Source organism: Chlamydotis macqueenii, chromosome 2 (genome assembly GCF_036417535.1).
Source record: "Chlamydotis macqueenii isolate bChlMac1 chromosome 2, bChlMac1.mat, whole genome shotgun sequence".
Taxonomy (NCBI): domain Eukaryota; kingdom Metazoa; phylum Chordata; class Aves; order Otidiformes; family Otididae; genus Chlamydotis; species Chlamydotis macqueenii.
The window spans coordinates 17039228-17057311 of record NC_141557.1 but is presented as its reverse complement, the minus strand read 5'-3'; the positions used below and the strand labels follow the sequence as shown (position 1 = coordinate 17057311).

General features: G+C 41.8%; 1 protein-coding gene across 1 annotated transcript; it reads left to right on the top strand.

Moving 5' to 3' along the window:
* The first annotated feature begins 1468 nt into the window (after positions 1-1468).
* Positions 1469-16881, top strand: LOC104482131 (uncharacterized). The gene is made up of 7 exons (XM_086742639.1): positions 1469-1577; positions 3210-3273; positions 4712-4865; positions 7201-7361; positions 10230-10433; positions 10537-10718; positions 11003-16881. Exons 2-7 carry the CDS (start codon positions 3213-3215, stop codon positions 16559-16561), a joined length of 6321 nt encoding a protein of 2106 aa, XP_086598765.1. The 5' UTR covers positions 1469-1577; positions 3210-3212; the 3' UTR covers positions 16562-16881.
* The last annotated feature ends 1203 nt before the right edge of the window (positions 16882-18084 follow it).

Genomic DNA, 18084 nt, shown 5'->3' with positions numbered 1-18084 from the left:
TCAGACTAGCCATCTTGTGCATCAGCCTAGTAACAACATCAGGGAAGTGGGTTAATTTCGGTAAAGAAATAATTACATAACTCCCAATAACCTCAGAATTCAGAAAAGTGACTAAGATTTTCAGCTGTGAAATGGAGAGCAAAATTTGAGCTTTTCAGAGCAGGTTACAAAGCTATTCAGTGGCAGTATATTTCATCTCAGCACAATGGCTTTTGCTGTCTTTTTAGAAAGAGTTGGGTCCCACGACCAGGGAAAATATTAACCATATATGAACTCTCCTGGCTCATCCAACATTGTGTTTCCATTACAAAGTTAGAAGAGGAGAAAGATAAGTTTGGGTGGTTGGGGTGAAATTAGATGAGGGAGAGTTAAAAAGGCATCTAGCAGAGACTACCCCCAACATAAGAAGGACATGGACCAGTTGGAGAGGGTCCAGAGAAGGGCCATGAAGATGATAAGAGGGCTGAAGCACCTCTCCTATGAGGACAGGCTGAGAGAGTTGGGGCTGTTCAGCCTGGAGAAGGGGAGGCTCTGGGGAGACCTTATAGTGATCTTCCAGTACCTCAAGGAGGGGTCTACAGGAAAGATGGGGAGAGACTCTTCACGACAGGACAAGGGGCAATGGTTTTAAAATAGAGGGAGGTAGATTTAGATTAGATATTAGGAAAGAAATTTTTACACTGAGGGTGGTGGAACACTGGAACAGGTTGCTGAGAGAGGTGGTGGGTGCCCCATCCCTGGAAACATTCAAGGCCAGGTTGGATGGGGCTCTGAGCAACCTGATCTGGTTGGGGATGTCCCTGCTCCTTGCAGGGGGGTTGGACTAGATGACCTTTGAAGGTCCCTTCCAGCCCTAACCATTCTATGATTCTATACTGGACTTGATCCCTTCAGAGGTTACTTCTGGATATTCTACTGTATGTTTGGCTTTTAAGAAGATGGCAGTTTTTAGAAAGAAAGCTCAATATTGCTTTTAATGTCCTAGTGGACTCAGAAGTATTTTGGGACTATTTGTCTTTTGAGAAGGCTTTTTGTGCTTACATATTTACACACTAAATAATAAAATAATGCAGCTGTGGAATCAAATATGAAACTCAGTTTTTAAGTTTATAGAGATTTTGTGCTTAGTTTTCAGAAATGGTGCCTCCAACAAATAGATAGGGCTTTAAACACTAGTTCAGATTTGTTGATATTAAGAGCAAACCAAACTGAGGTGTTATTTTAAAGACAATATTTTAAATCATATTCCTAAGATCATAAAAGGTTTATGGACTATTTCATGGCAAGATATCTCCAATTTATTGTTTTGCTAACTGTAACAAGTTAGATAAGAGAGATTTTGCTCTTGTCTTGGTGTAAACCCTGATTGCATCAAGAATTTGCTACTTCAGGGAAACAGTTCTGAACTTTAGTCAGAGTGACTAATCACATGACTCCTCTGCTTTTTTTTCCTTTGAAAGGCGTTAACATTTTCATCACATTTTAGCGTGTCAATTTGAATACAAAACCTCACAGAATCCTATATAAATGACTCTCAAAGACTCAGCCTATCCCCTATCCTGCTGGGATGAGATAAGGTAAGAGTTACACAGCTCACTGGAAAACTCTATAGATGCCAAAGATATATTTTATGTTATAATAAGAAGGTTCTTATTTTTTGATATTTAAGTGCTAACTTAGGAACAATGCTTAAAATTACCTTTGTGATAAGATTATCTCTGTTGGGCTTTGCAACTTTAGGTTAGCAATGGAGTTAAAATATGAGATAGAAAAAACATAGAAATCATAGGCAATTCTGAAAGAACTAAAATAAAACATATTTTATAGCATTTTAGAATTTGTACTATTGGTAAAATAGAATTTCCTCATAGAAGGACAGATTTTGGTCTCCTTGTTTTTGGAAGATGGCCTTTTAACTTTCTCTGTCTTAGTTAATAGAACCATGAAGTAAATTTTTCAAAGTGTGCATCTGAGCGGTCATTTTTAATTTCATATTTCAAAAGCAAACCTTCAAGAAATCATAACTATGAATGATGTGTGGGGCTGTAAAATAGCTTCATCTCTGCTTCACTGCCACCAGTCAACAACTGAGAAGGGCTCTTTGGGACCTATTATGGCATCACTGAGATGAGAATCCATCACCACTGCCAGGATTCCCCAAAAATCCTTTTCAACATGAATCTTCTCCTCTTTGTGTGTTGAAGCAAGTCCAGTAAGCCTGAAGGGTTCTGAAGTGGGCATCCTAGTGAGTTCTTGAATTGGACTGATTTTTATCTCACAAGTTCCCTTCCCAGAATTAATGAAAAAATCAGCTTTGAATTCTATACTGAAGTATTTGATTTCATCCCAAACAATTTTTTTTTCCTTGCCATTTGATTTGTTGAAAAATTCATGTTTTATTTTGATTTACTACAGAACAAAAAGCTTTCTCTGTGAAGCTGCAAATGAGCTGAAAGACGAGTTATTTGTATGGCTGTAGTGGGGCTACACGGAGACTGCACATAGTCAGGAAGACAGGGATCTTGTAGCTTTTGGTGGCTTTGAGTGTGGTCTGTGGGAGTTAACTTCTAACTGCAGAGCAAGCTGATTTAGACAAAAGCTAAGCAGCCTTGGGATCCAGCAAAGCAGAGCTCTGAGTAAGTTTTTTTTTTTCCCAGACACTGTTCTAGGGTGTGGAAGACACATTTTTTATTCCTTCAGCTACTTGATTGTCTGTTGCCTGTTTAGGTGGTCTGATTTTAACTGATAATTTGCAGAGTCTGTTTGAGAGATCTGCTTTATGAATAGGATAGAGACGATAGAGCTCAAAGTGTGCCTTGGTCAATGCGCAATTCACTTCTGTATGCAAGAAGTGAAGCAGAACTGATCTAGGGAGAAGCTCAAGACCAGATCACCTGGTGGCAGGAGTAGCAGAGGTTAACAGTAAAAAGCAAGTGTCAATGAATGAGGGAGTCTGGAGAATTAGTCAGGGATTTTCCTCTAAACATAGAGACAACAAGAAAAATACCACGCAGCTCTGGTCACCTGTGGGGAGTGTCATTTCTCATCACAACGAAAAATAGATCACTCAAGATTAATCAAGCTTTGAACAACTATGTGTGTTTGTGGGAAGTTCACACTATTATTTAAGTACACACTATTATTTATTGAATGATAAATGTGTAATTATTTGAGCTGGCTGACATTTATACCTGTATTGTGCTGCCCAGGAGATGAAGATGGAGACTGGAGATGAAATTGCTATTGTAGGAATAGGATGCAACTTTCCTGGAGGTAAGTTTTGGGTAAAAGCAAAGCAAGCTGCTGAGTAAGCATTGAAAAGCACAGTTACTAATTAATATTGAGGTGGAGGAAAACAACACCTTCCTCCCTTACTTTTGTAGAATTCATTGCTTTGCTATTTGTAGGATCTTTTTAAAAGGTCATGCTGTGGTGGAAACTAATTTATTCAAATTTATCCGCTGACAGACAGACCTGCAGTGCTGGCTGTGTGCAGGGCATTGAGCTGCATACATGAAACTCATACAAATGAACTGGATGGTTCTGGAATGATTTGAGCTTTCTGCACGTGCGCTGGCCGGATGGTTGTGCACTGTTGCAGGACTATGCATCCACAGGGACATGGCAGATTGAGGGCCTGGCAATATCACCAGCTCTGCCTGTGATATAAATAGGTTTGGTCTTGCTGAAAGAAAGCTTCCTGCCTTATTACAGTTTTTACTTTGAAAGGTCCCAGAAGAAACCAGAGCTAGGTAAATACAGCTCTGTCCCTAGTCAGATTCTGCCTCCTACAAATACACACCTAACTTGTACAGGATGGGAAACTAACTTCAGTAAAGAATTGATAATAGCTACCGTAATAAAAGACAGCAGCCTGCATTACAGTAGGCTCATATTTACGATCTTAGTTACAATTAGGCCCTATGAAAGTGACGGTTGACTTTATATTCTCAGATTAGATGGCTGACTGATATTAGATGGGTGGAGATGTTTAGGTAGCGGTGAGAGATTTCTAGGTTCTGGCTACTGCTGTAAAACTGTCCATACTCTTTACATTAGATAAATACAGATTTTTAAAATCCAGAAGTAATCCAGGGAGTGGAATACAGTTCTGTCCTTGCAAGTCGGTGTAGACATATCCTCAGTGCCTGGAGCTGGAGCTCTGGATCTCAACCAGTAAGGACAGGGTCCCTCACAATCCAGTAGTAAGGTGTTGGGCTCTGTCAGCATTGCATATACACGTAATTTTATGTTTGATTTAGATGCCCTTCTAGTGTTAGGGATAAAGGATAACACCTCTGGCATTTTCCTGGTATTTGTAAGCTCAGTCTGTCTTCCAAGAGCTAATGTCCAGAGATGGCCCTTTGCTGCCAGTGGAGCTGCCTGAGGAGTGACATTGTACAGAAAGACCTCATCATACCCATGTGGTCGTTAAGGACATGAGGCACGTGTATAGCAGATGCAGTGAGATGGTAGGGAAATGGGGACAGCAGAAGGTTAAGGATTTTGTGGGTTCCTTTGCTTTTAGGCAAGCTGTGAAGGCATCAGTCATGCCTTTCCATTTTCCTCTCACCAAAGAATGATCTTTTCTTTCTCTGATGATTCTACTCAAGCAACCTAGATAGTACCTTGTAACTGAGTGTGCATTTCTGAGTCTGTATTGGGAGAGGGAGCACATAATTTAATCTACTTTAAAACTTTTGTCCAACAGGTGATGGAATTGACAATTTCTGGAAAGTACTGGAGGAAGGCAAAAACTGCACAGTAGAAATCCCCCCTGAGAGATTTAATGCCAAAGAGTGGTATGATCCAGATGATAACAAGCCAGGAAAAATATGTACAACGCGAGCTGCTTTTCTCAATGAGTGAGTCTCTTGCTATCTGGTGCCACTGATTTTTTTTTTTGTTCATACACTAACAGTTTGTCCTGGTTTCAACTGAGATGGAGTTAATTTTCTTCCCAGTAGCCACTGTGTTTTGGATTTAGTATGGGATTTGGTATGTGAAGAATGTTGATAGTACACTGATGTTATTAGTTGTTGCTAAAGAGACACTTTCCAGTTTCCCAGGTCTTGCTAATGTGTGGGTGCAGGAAGCTGGGAGGGGTGTAGCCAATATGGTTGTCCCAAACTAGCCAAAGAGAGTATTCCATCCCATAAATGTCATGCTCAGTAAATAAGTAGGGATTAGCCAGGGGGCAGCTCTTTCTCTTTCTCTCTCTCTCTCTCCCTCTCTCTCCTTTGGTTGCTGCTCAGTTTATTTTCTGTGATCGCTGCTCGGGATGGGCTGTATTGGTCATGGGGTCATCAGGTGGTGAAAAATTGTGCATAGTTTGTTTTGTATATTTTAGTATCCCTGTATTTTGTTATTAATGTCGTCTTCCTTTTTTATTCTAGTAAACTGTCATCATCTCAACCTACAAGTTTTCCTTTCTTCCCAATTTTCTCCCCCATCCCGCTGGGGAGAGGGAGGGAGAACCAGCAGCTGCGCGGTATTTGTCTGCTGACTAGGGCAAAACCACGACAGATGTCCAGCCTTTCAGAGGGTGCAAGGCACAGGGAGAGCTTTTAAATGGGACCTAGGAACTGACTTTCTTATATCTCACATGATGGAGAAGCAGTTGTCAAACTGCAGGAATTCCTGGTCTGTGACATTGATGAGCAAATTTAGTTGCAGGCTGTGTTAAGCACATAGGTACATGGCTGGGAATACATATGACTTCTGATTACATAATCAAACATTTATGTACATACCCACTGTGTGCTGAGATGTCACAAAGGTGTCTGCATTTTGGGTATACAGAAGTACACGTGCATTATGCATGAGGGGGTATATACTGGATCTGAGGTGGGCTCCAGCCTGCCAAATAATTCTTACTGTCTGTAGTACTATGGACTGTGGATGAAGGTGGCAGAGTATGGACTCTGAGCTGTAAGAACTGCCTAGCAAGTCTCCTCCAGTTTCAGTCTGAAGGTTAGCCTGCTTTGCAGGACCTCAGGACCTAATTCTGTGCTTGTGGGGACAAGTAGCTCTAATTCATGTGAAGGTGTTAAAATTTAGTGACAAAGTAAGAAAGTCTGGTTTTGCTAGATAGTCAAGAAGAGGATCTTATGATTGAGCATCATGCTTGCTTGTAAACCTGAATGATTCATATTTTCATAATAATCTCGCTCTTCTCTAAGCTTATACTGTCATGTCTTAAAAAGAGAAACTTTTTCTTTATTCTGAGTCACTGCTCTGTAATACTGAGGGTTTGTGTTATGTACAAGTATCGAGTAAAGATGCTAGTGTAAAGAGAAAATCTGGAGAAGCAAACTATTGTATCCATCCCTTCACTTGTGTCCTCATGTCTCACGTCAGATTATCCCAGAGATATGGGTACAGCTGTACGGGGGCTGTAACTAATGCAAAGAATAGCAAATTAGAGTAAGATCAACATAAACATATTTTATTTTAAATCCTCAGGCTGTAGACCTTTATTCAAATAAGAAGTTAACATGCACAGAAGCAATCTTATTGCCTCCTGAGAATAACACCCAGCAGGTTTGAATTACAGGACCCAGTGATTAGTCCCAGGTTAGATATTGAATTCCCCACTGAAATAAATAAATTATAGAAGGCCATACAAATCTGATCTTGGCATACAAGATTAAGCCTGGGATTGGTCATTTGTAAGTGTGGGCCTATTTTGAAATTTCTTTAAACACACACATACACACATAAAATATTTTGAATTTATTATTAGAGAAGTATGGGTATCTCTTGGAAACATCTGACCTGATCTTCTACTTACTGGTTTTAAATTGTAAAGCATTGGCCTTAAAATAATTTTGAAGACAATACTTGTTTAAAACTTGTTGGTTAAGACCACATTACAGTAGAAGGAGTCTTATTCTGCAAATTTTCATAATCTGAGGAATCCTGTTGGTACTAGTGGGATAAACATGTGCATAAAAATTTCTAGGAGTGGGCTTATAACTCTGAAATGTAGAATTGTTGATAAAAATACATATTTTGTGGTGGGACATAAAACATCTTTGGCCTATAAACATTTTCTTCTGAATTTAATAAATGGCAACTGTGGCCTAGACACTTACTGCTTGGCTTTTAATGAAATTGCAAAAACAACGTGTACTTTGAGTCTTGAAGTAAATGCATATTGTATAAGTATTGTACCATTTTCTGGTCTGTGTATTTTAGATTTAATTCATTTGACAACCACCTGTTTGGGATTAATAATATGGAAGCCGAGCACATGGATCCGCAACAGAAGTTACTGGTAGAATGCACATACAAAGCCCTGGAGGATGCAGGAGTCCCTGTAGAAGCTGTCAGTGGCACCAAAACAGGTGTTTTTATTGGTAAGATGAAAAATTAATGGTGAAGAAGGTACCTTTGAACCTCTCAAAGGCTGGAGGACTTCTTCATAAACTTTACATATGTGTCTAGCACTGGAGATCTAAGGCTACTGTGCTGTGACACTACTGGTTATTTTTGGTAAGGATTATTAGGCTACTCTAGAAGTTCATTATATAATTCACATATCTATTTTAAGTGCTCCTCTTAGTGTCTTTAGGCACTGAAATTGAAGCAAGAAACAGTTAAACTGTCTACCCAGCCCAACCCTCCCCAGGAATGAGACTCTTAAGCCAAGCCTACACTTTTTTCCAGTATACTGTTTTCCAGTATAACATTGGTTAAGGTGCTGTAGGGGTTAAGATCCTTTTAAACCAGCAGAAATCCTCATGTAGTTATTAGTATGCTACCAAGGTGCAGTTCTCCAACTGCTTACCTCAGTACCTGGAAAAGTTATGGAGAAGATTATACTGGGTGCTGTTGAAAGACATTTAAAGGACAACGCAATCATCAGGCACAGTCAACATGGATTCACAATGGGAAAGTTCTGTTTAATCTAATATCCTTCTACAATAAGGTCACCCACCTAGTGGATGAAGGGAAGGTGATGGATGTAGTTTTTCTGGATTTTAGTGAGGCATTTGATACTGTCCCTCACAGCATCCTTCTGGTACACTGTGCACTGGGTAGAGAACTGGCTGAACCGTAGGGCTCAAAGGGTTTTAGTGAACGGGGCTACATCTGGCTGGTAACTAGTCACCAGCAGTGGTCCTAGGGCTCAATTCTATGGCCAGTTCTGTTCAATATTTTTATCAATGATCTGGATGCAGGAGTTGAATGCACCATTAGTAAGTTTGCTAATGATACTAAATTGGGAGGTGCTGTTAACTCTCTGAAGGAATAGGAGGCCTTGCAGAAGGACATAGATAGACTGGAGCATTGTGCAATCCCCAATGGCGTGAAATTTAACAAGAACAAATGCTGGATTCTGGACGTATTCAAAGCCAGGTTGGATGGGACTTTAGGTGATCTAGTCTAGTGGAGGGTGTCCCTACTCAGAGCAGGGCTGGTTGGAACTAGGTGGTCTTTGAGGTCCCTTCCAACCCAAACCATTCTATGATTCTATGATTCTGCACCTGGGATGGAGTAATGCTGGACAGAAGTATAAACTGGGAGAGGAGTTGCTAGAGAGCAGCCCTGCAGAAAAGGATCTGATGCATGAAATACAGTATGACCAGCCAGTCAAAAAAGGTGATTATTTCACAGTATTTAGCATTGGTGCAGCTTCACCTTGCATATTCTGTGCAATTGTGGGCCCCACAATTTAAAAAGGAGATGTGCAGAGGAGGGCAACAATGCTGGTGAAAAGACTGGAAGGCATGTCCTGTGAGAACCGACTAAGGACTCTGGGCTTGTCTAGCTTGGAGGAAAGGAGACTGAGGGCTGAACTCTGCTCTCCACAGCTTCCTGAGGAGTGCAAGTGGAGGGGGAGGTGCTGATATTTCTCCCTGGTATCCTGTGACAGGACGTGTGGAATGGTTCAAAGCTGCATCAGAGGAGGTTCAGACTTGCGCTTACAAAGCATTCATTTACAGAGGGAGTGGTCCAACACTGGAATAGGCTCCCCAGTGTCCTGGTTTTAGCAGGGATGGAGTTAATTTTCCTCTCAGTAGCTAGTGTGTTTTGGATTTTGCATGTGAAGAATGTTGATAAGCACACTGATGTTATGAGTTGTTGCTAATGAGGCCAAGGACACTGTTTGGCTTTCCAGGTCTTGCTAATGTGCAGGTGCGGGAAGCTGGGAGAGGTATAGCCAGAATAATTGACCCAAACTGGCCAAAGAGAGTATTCCATCCCATAAATGTCATGCTCAGTATATAAGGGGGGGGGGTTGCTGGGGGTGGGTATGGCTGTCTGGCTTTCCTGGTCTCACTAATCATAGAATCATAGAATCTTTAAGGTTGGAAGAGACCTCCAAGATCATCAAGTCCAAACCATTAACCTAACACCACCATGTCCACTAAAACATGTCCTGAAGTGCCACATCTACACGTTCTTTGAACACCTCCAGGGATGGTGACTCCACCACTTCCTTGGGCAGCCTGTTCCAGTGCCTGATCACTCTTTCAGTAAAGACATTTTTTCTAATATTCAATCTAAACCTCCCCTGCTGCAACTTGAGGCCATTTTCTCTCATCCTATCACTAGTTTTCTGGGAAAAGAGACCAACACTCGCCTCCCTACGACCTTTTTTTGAAGTAGTTGTAGAGAGCAATCTCCCCTCAGCCTCCTCTTCTCTAGACTAAACAATCCCAGTTCCCTCAGCCACTCCTCATAAGACTTGTGCTCTAGACCCTTCACCAGCTTTGTTGCCCTTCTCTGGACACGCTCCAGCACCTCAATGCCCTTCTTGTACTGAGGGGCCCAAAACTGCACACAGTACTTGAGGTGCGGCCTCACCAGTGCCGAGTACAGGGGCACAATCACTTCCCTACTCCTGCTGACCACACTGTTCCTGATACAAGCCAGGATGCTGTTGGCCTTCTTGGCCACCTGGGCACACTGCTGACTCATGTTCAGCCAGCTGTCAGCCAGCACCCCCAGGTCCCTTTCTGCCAGGCAGCTTTCCAGCCACTCTTCCCAAAACCAGTAGCATTGCATGGGGTTGTTGTGACCCAAGTGCAGGACCCGGCACTTGGCCTTGTCCAGGAGAATTGCTGGGAGTTTTGCCTTTGACTTCTGTGGAAGCAGAGTTTCACCATAGGAGCACTGATGCTCTTTAGTTAAAACAGGAGACTAAAACAGGAGGTTTAGAGTTTTACATCCCTTTTGTTTGCTTGGGTTAATGTGATGCATATTTGATATTTTTACAGGTCTTATGAATCGAGACTATGAAATCGTAACAAGCAGAGCAGTGAGTGAAATAAATCATTATGATGGTACCGGCACAGCAATGAGCATTGCTGCTAACAGGGTCTCATTCACATTTAATCTGACTGGACCATCACTGACTATTGACACTGCATGTTCATCTTTTCTTTTTGCTCTGCACTACGCCTTGCAAGCAATTAAATCAGGTAATGGAACTGAAGAGATGCTGGACAACAAAATTAGGATTGCTACTGTTTCTGTCTGTCATCCTGGACATCTCAACATGAGTATGTTTCTATTTTACTCCAGGAGATTGTGAGGCAGCAATCTGTGGTGGAGTGAACTGCATAATAGATCCCCGCACCTTTGTATCTCTCAGTAAAGCAAAAATGATCTCTCCGGAGGGAATAAGCAAACCCTTCTCCAAAAAGGCAGATGGCTATGGAAGGGGAGAAGGCTGTGGTGTTGTTTTCCTCAAACCACTGAAAAAGGTAAGATTGCTTGTGAAGCAGTCTAAACTAAAACTGGTTATTTACCTGAGTTTTGTATCTCCAGGTCTAATAATCTGCAGAAAAGATTTTCCAATTCAAACTTAAGATTGATGAAGCACTTATTAAGCATTAAGCATTTATGCACTTCCCCTGTGATGGGGAAGGGATCATGCATTTAGGAGTTAGTATTATACTCTGTCTGTTCTTTGTTTTGTTGTTTTGTTTTCTCCTATACAGAGAAAGCATGAGATTATTAAAGCTAATTTTACCTTTTTATGAAACAGGCAAAGGAAGACTACAGCAAAATCTGGGGTGTTATAAACATCAGTGCAGTCAATCAGAATGGTAGGTCCATCACTCCAATCACAAAACCATCTCAAATAGAGCAAGAGAAGTTACTATGCAGCATTTATGAAACCCATGTCGATCCCTCAGTTGTGCAGTACATTGAAGCACATGGTACAGGAACTGTTGCTGGAGATCGTACTGAAGCTGAAAGCCTGGGTAGTGTCATTTGTAAAAAGAGGTCTTCACAAGTTTCCATTCTGAAAATTGGTTCAGTGAAAGGAAATATTGGCCACACAGAATCAGCTGCTGGAGCAGCAGCGTTAATCAAAGTGCTTCTGATGATGCATCATGGAAAGATTGTTCCATCCTTGCATTACTCAAAGGAGATGAGCAGCATCAATACAGAGAAATTAAACCTTGCAATTCCCACAACTGTAGAGCCCTGGGAAGAATCCAGTGAGTATGGAAGAGTAGCTGGCATCAACTGCTTTGGATTTGGAGGAACCAATGCTCACGTTGTCGTCAGACAGATTAAGCAACTAGAGCCTCTTCCTGCCTTTAAGAGGCCCCTGGAATTAGTTCTGCTGTCAGCAGCATCAAGTAAGTCCCTTCAGATGACAATGGCTGATACAGCTGACCAGCTGAGCACAAGAAACTCTGTAACTCTTCCAAGCCTAGCCTATACATCTGCCTGCAGAAGAAGCCATGCCAACTACAGGTACCGAAAAGCATTTGTCACAAATTCTCTCCAACATTTGCAGCAAGAAGTCATGTTGGCAGCAAGCACTGAACTTGCCATGTCAAAAGTGGAACCACAAGTAGTGTTTGTGTTCTGTGGCAATGGCATAACGCTGAAGGAGTTCAGTGAGGTACTGCTGAGCTCAGAGCCAGTGTTCAGAGATAAGTGTAAGGAAATAGAAGAGCTTTTTCAGAAACACACTTCCATCAGCCTCTGGCCAGCAAGAGGTCATAACCCAAAGGATTTGTTGAATCCAGAGCTTTCCCAGCGCTTGCTTTTTACCCTGCAGGTTGCCTTAGCTTCCCTTCTGAAATACTGGGGCATTAAACCAGTCACTGCTGTTGGCCATTCGGTAGGGGAAATTGCTGCTGCACATTTTGCTGGGTACCTTTCCCTGGCAGATGCAGTCAAAGTGATTTATCACCGGAGCCGGCTGCAGGCGAAGACTGCCAGTGGCAGAATGTTGGTGGTTGGAAACATCCCTGTTGAAGAGATTGCTGAATTTCTGCATCGCTACTCAGGAAAGGTGTGCATTGCAGCTTTCAACAGCCCAGTTTCCTGCACCTTGTCTGGGAATACAGACTCTGTGAATGCTGTCCAGAGAGATTTAGCTGAAGCTTTCGGCCAGAGAAACATCTTTCTTCATGTTTTAAATGTCCCAGCTGCATATCACAGCCCTAGCATGGATATGATACTTAGGGAGTTGGAAGAGAACATACAGCCTTTAGAAAAACAAAAGGGAGAAATTGAAGTGATTTCAACACTGACTGGAGTGGCTGCTTCTGAAAATGACTTTGCTCAGGGCAAATTCTGGGCCCGGCATACTCGTGAGCCTGTTGCTTTCACTCAAGCCATCAAAACTGCAGCTAGAGACAGGGATAATGTGGTGTTTGTGGAAATAAGTCCTCACCGAGTATTGCAGCGAAGCATAAAGGAAACTCTAGGAAAAGGCACAAAGGTGTTCTCTTCTTTGCAAACTGATGCAGAGTATCAGACACTCTTCACCCTGGTAGGAAATCTATTTGAACTGGGATATAATCCCAACTGGCAGCACTTTTATAATGGGTATCAAAGTGTTCCAGTGCCCATTCCACGATATCAGTTTGATCGCAAAAAACTCATGGCCTGTCTGGATATCCATCAACAAGCAAACCAAAGAGGCATCAGCTCGAGTCATCCTTTAATTTGTGGCATGAACAGTGACAACATGGAGTTTGCCTGCCTGCTGTCTCGCGACACAACATCATACTTATATGAGCACAAGATGAATGATGTGGCTTTAGTCCCTGGTGCTTTTTATGTAGAGCTTGGTCTGGCCTCTGTGATGAGCATCTCAACACCTAGAGTGCCTCTGAGTACTTGCACGATGAGTATCAGTTTTTCTGCACCGTGTGTTCTCACACACAGTTCTCAAGTCTTGAGTATCAAGCTGAATCCACAAAAAGCGGCAACAACCTTTGAGATACTCTCTTCCTCCAATGTAGTTTATGCTGCAGGACAAGTTACAAATGGGTCTGAAGCTATGGTAGAAGAAAGCACCATCTCCTTCCAAGATATCTATCAAAGATGCAGGTCAGTGGTTAGCAGAGAGGAGGTTTATGAAGCACTGTCTCAGATTGGCTTTCAGTATGGTTCCATATTCAGACAGCTCAGTGATGTGCATTATTGCCAGGAACTAAAGGAAGCTATAACAAGCATAAAGGTGAACAAGGAGACCTTCAGAGAGATGTACAACTACTGTATCCATCCAGTGCTGCTTGACTGTTTTCTGCAGATGACCGCTGTCATGACCTCAAGGACATTCATGTCCAGAGCAGGATTTCCTTCAGGGATAGGCAGCCTGGTGGTGCTCCGACCACTGGAGGAAGAAATGATGATATATATGAGAACAAGCAAATCCGTTGGGAACTGCCTAGAGGTCTGTGGATGCTTTATGGACAAAAGTGGCTCTGTTTTGGCTGAACTCAAGCGCGTTGCCATCACTTTCATGAAGCAACCATCTTCCAGAGACAATGAATTCATGTTTGAAAACAAGTGGAAAGAAGTCTCTCTTTCACAGATGATTGGACATGTGGGGGCTCTGCCCAGAGTCCTAGTGTTTGCTGACAAATTTGGGATAGCTGAGCAGCTCAAAAAATATTTGCATCCTGATTCGAGGTATGTTATGTATGAAGACTGGGAAGCCCTCCTGGAGGACCACACACAGAATAAAATGAGAGCAGAGGTTGAGGATCATGACGAAATTCTCTTCCTGTGGGGAATTAAAAAGTTAAATGAAGATTTCCCAAGCAAAGTGGTAGACCAATTGGCAAAGTGTTGTGAAGCCTATCGCCAAGTTATTGTGGCATTAAGAGAGAAAAAGTCCCACTGTTCAGTCAAAGTTATCACCTACAGAACAACAGAAAGAGATGTAGACCACATTAACTGTGGGTTTGCATTGTATGGCATGACCAGAACTTGTGCTGTTGAAGTTCCAGAAATCACATTTCAGATGATTGACCTCAGCTCTTCCAGTTCCCTGGACATCTCAGTTCTAGCAGATGTTCTTGTCAGATACAAAGGGGTGGACTATCCAGAAGTTTACATCAGCCAAGGAAGAACGTATGTGGCAGAAGTTAGACGCACACCTTTTGTAGATGCAGATTACAGCCAACCTGTAAGATCTCTCCAGAACTCAGAAAGATTCACTTTGTACACTTCTGATCCGTACACAGCAAAAGACTTGTCTGCTGAATTATCCACCAGCACTGCTACTCCAATAGAAAAACAGAGTGTTGAAATTCAAGTAGACAAAATATGTCTCCACTCAGAAGATTATTTTCCTATTAGTGTTTCTAGTCGTAACTTTGGTAATACATTGTATTGGAACTCACAAGCAGTAGACAAACACAGACTTTTAGCTCTTGATTTCAGTGGCAGAGTAACAGCAACAGGCACTGATGTGAAGAAAGTTAAAGTGGGAGATCACGTGGTTTCATGTTATCCAGCTGCTGCGTCATCCAGAGTTCAGATTCCAGGAACAGTTTGTTTCAATTTAAAGAAATTCCCATGCTTTCAGAATGTCCCTTGTATGTCATACTTTATCATTGCATGGGAAATCTTAAATCAGAGGTTACCCAAGGGGAAACATGGCAGAACATTGGGTATTATTTCTACAGAGCCGTCATCAGTTTTGTGCCATGTTCTTTCAGCAGCAGCAGAAGAGACGGGTTGGAGAACAGTATTTGCGAGGCCCACTCCTGATAAGTTCCAGTACATAAACTTATGCAATGCCCTTGTTGTTCTTCCGCCAGTAAACAGACTGTCTCAGGAGGATCTGGCCTACATGTACTTCCTTAAAGATGTGGTGATAGTGTGTGGCAATCAACAGTCTGAATGTATCCAGAATTTCAGTGGAATTGATCATGAAAATATCAGCTTTCATATCGTTACACTTACCAGCATTTTCCAGAAAGCATCTCTAAAGGAAATGCAAAAGTCTGTGCATGCATGGATCAATTCCATGGATATGAAAGAGTTTAGATGTCTATCAGGTTCTGTTTTTCAGCAGACTGAGAACTTTGAAAGAATTAACTCTGTGATGTCCTATTTTACCTGCAAATCTGTCCCACTTGCTGTACTGAGAAGGCAGAAGGACATCGCCATGCTTTCGGATATACCGTTGTATGAATCCCAGAAATTGCTGTTTAAGCAGAAAGCTGTTTATGTAGTAGTCGGGGGGATCACTGGGCTTGGCTTTGAAACAGTGAAATTCATAGCCAAGAATGGAGGACGGTGTATTGCAATACTCTCCAGGAAAATTCCAAGCAATAAGAAGCAAGAAGAGCTGGACACTTTGCAGCAGCAGTATAAAGGGAGCAGAGTAGTGTTTGTGCAGTGTGATGTTACTTCGACCAGTGATGTTAAGAAAGCTTTCCAGTCCATTGCAAACATCTTTGCAGGGAGTCCAATCAAAGGTGTATTCCAAAGTGCCGTTGTTTTACACGATGGCCATCTTGAAGTTCTGAACTTGGCTGACTTTCAGAAAGTGCTGAGCCCAAAAGTAGCAGGGACCCTAAATCTTCATTGGGTTACCAGAGGCCAGGAGCTCGACTACTTTGTGTGCTACTCCTCTGTAACTTCCTTTCTGGGAAATTCCACCCAGGCAAACTATGCAGCTGCAAACTCTTTCTTGGATACCTTCTGCCTGTACAGGAGGAACTGTGGGCTTTCAGGCCAATCCATTAACTGGGGTGCTTTGAACCTTGGCATACTGCTCAATCAAAACCATATTCAGAACATTCTGGAAGCCAAGGGCATAGACATTCTGCAAGTGCATGAAATTCATGAGTATCTTAGGAAGAGCTTACTTCTGAATAACCCACAGCAAGCTGTCATGAAATTAAACTTTCAGACTTTGTACCATCATGTTTTTTCTCGGATTACTTCACTCAGAAGTCGCTTTGTAACACTTATGTCAGAAGAATTCAGGAACAAGCTTGAAACCTCTGAGGGAACTCAAGTCCAGGATACTGCCTTAATCAAATTGGAAGACTATATCACCTCACTGATAAGTGACCTCACCAGACTGAATCCAGATGAACTAACCATGAATACAACACTTTCATCATTGGGCATAGACTCTATGTTAGCTATGACAATTCAGAACACTATCTATCAAGAGAGAAAGGTGGACATACCTCTTGTGAAACTGCTTGATCCTCACACAACTCTGTCAAGTTTAGTAGTAGTTTTAGAAGAGGCAAGCAATGCAAATGGAATAGTTCAGAAAAAAACCCCTGCGGCTGAAAGTGCAGAAAATGGGAGCTGGCTATAGGAGTCTTCTCATTCAGGAATTGCATAACTTTGAGGATACCTGGACCCTTTGCAGTATCTCAGAATATGTAATCACAGACAGCGCAGAACTGTTCAATGCAGAAGAGTACATTCAGGTGATGCGGAATGTACTTTTCTGCACTGACCCAGAAAAAACCACACCAGGCTCTTCTGCCATTGAGCTAGCTGTATTAATTTCAGTCAATTGTTTGACTTGTTACTTTCAATCTTTTCTACCTTCGTTTTTCAATATTTTTAACTGGAAATAGGTAGGTTAATACAATAGTATGCTTGCACCTCTAAATGATGAATGTACATGTAAAGCAGCATAGGATTATAACAATTTTTGTCACTATTGTATTCTTAATGTATTCTTTTTAAAATATTATCAAATGTGTATAACCAAAGGCATCTTTTTGAAAGACGTCTAGATGTTGTGAATTTCAAAGGTTTCTTCTTAAAAAATTAAACTTAGGTTTTTTCCTTATGTCTGCAAAAATGTTAAAAATGTAACAGCTGCAAAGCATACAGTAAAGCAACTATTTTTCTTATTAATTAACCATTTTTAATAAAAGTCTAAATAAACAAGAGTTATGAAAAAGTTTAAAAAGCAAAACCTAAAGTGTATCTTTGGGTTATTTTAATTGTCCCTCATCCATTCTCCTAGTTTAACTTTTCCTAATCCTAACCCCCACCCTTATTTTACTTCAGTGAGAAAATACAGACTTTTCCCCACAGACACTGGAGGAAGCTTTGTTCATAGTCTCTTAATACGGGAATAGGGTCCTTGCATTTTTTCTCCCTTTTATACCTAATTATCATTCACCGCAAGATGACCCTTGCAGCTCCAGTGCATGGACTATGAGGTCCCCCTGACACCATCTCTTCCCCAGGCTGAACAAGCCCAGTTCCCTCAGTCTCTCCTCATACCTCTAGTGCTCCAGCCTCCAGGAATCTTGAAGGCATTCTGCTGAATTTACTCAATCTTATCTATATTTTTCTTATACTGATGGTCCCAGAACTGGACTAGGGTTCCAGATGTGGTGTAATGAGTAAAGTGTGGGTCAAATGCTGTCTGTCAAATGCTCTCACCTAACTTGAAGCCCTCCATTAATTTGCTGAGGATGGACTCTGTCCTGTTGGTTAAGCTGCTGATAAAGAGCCTGCAGCATGCTGCTAGTAACTCGCTGCCAGATGGACTTTGCACTGCTGATATCACCCTTTGGGCCTGGCAGTCCAGTGAATACTCCACTCAGCTTATAGTCCTCTTTTTCAATCTCTCTCACATCAATTTGGCTACAAGGATGCATTGGGAGATTGTGATGAAAGTCTTGATGGAATCAAGGTGAATAACAATTCTCTCTCTGTCCTAGTCCACAGAGCCAGTCTTTTCATTCTTCAAGGTAATCAGGCTGATCAGGCACCATTTGCCTTAGGAAAATCCATGCTGGTTGTTCCCAACCACATCTTCATTCATGTCCCTTACAGCCTGAATAATTTTGAGTGTATGGTTCTATATGGGGA

Coding starts and splice junctions, on each gene's coding strand:
- LOC104482131 (XM_086742639.1), top strand. CDS start 3,213: ATGAAGATGGAGACTGGAGATGAAATTGCTATTGTAGGAATAGGATGC. Junction 4,866..7,200: donor CGAGCTGCTTTTCTCAATGA/GTGAGTCTCTTG, acceptor TGTGTATTTTAG/ATTTAATTCATTTGACAACC. Junction 10,719..11,002: donor TCCTCAAACCACTGAAAAAG/GTAAGATTGCTT, acceptor TTTATGAAACAG/GCAAAGGAAGACTACAGCAA.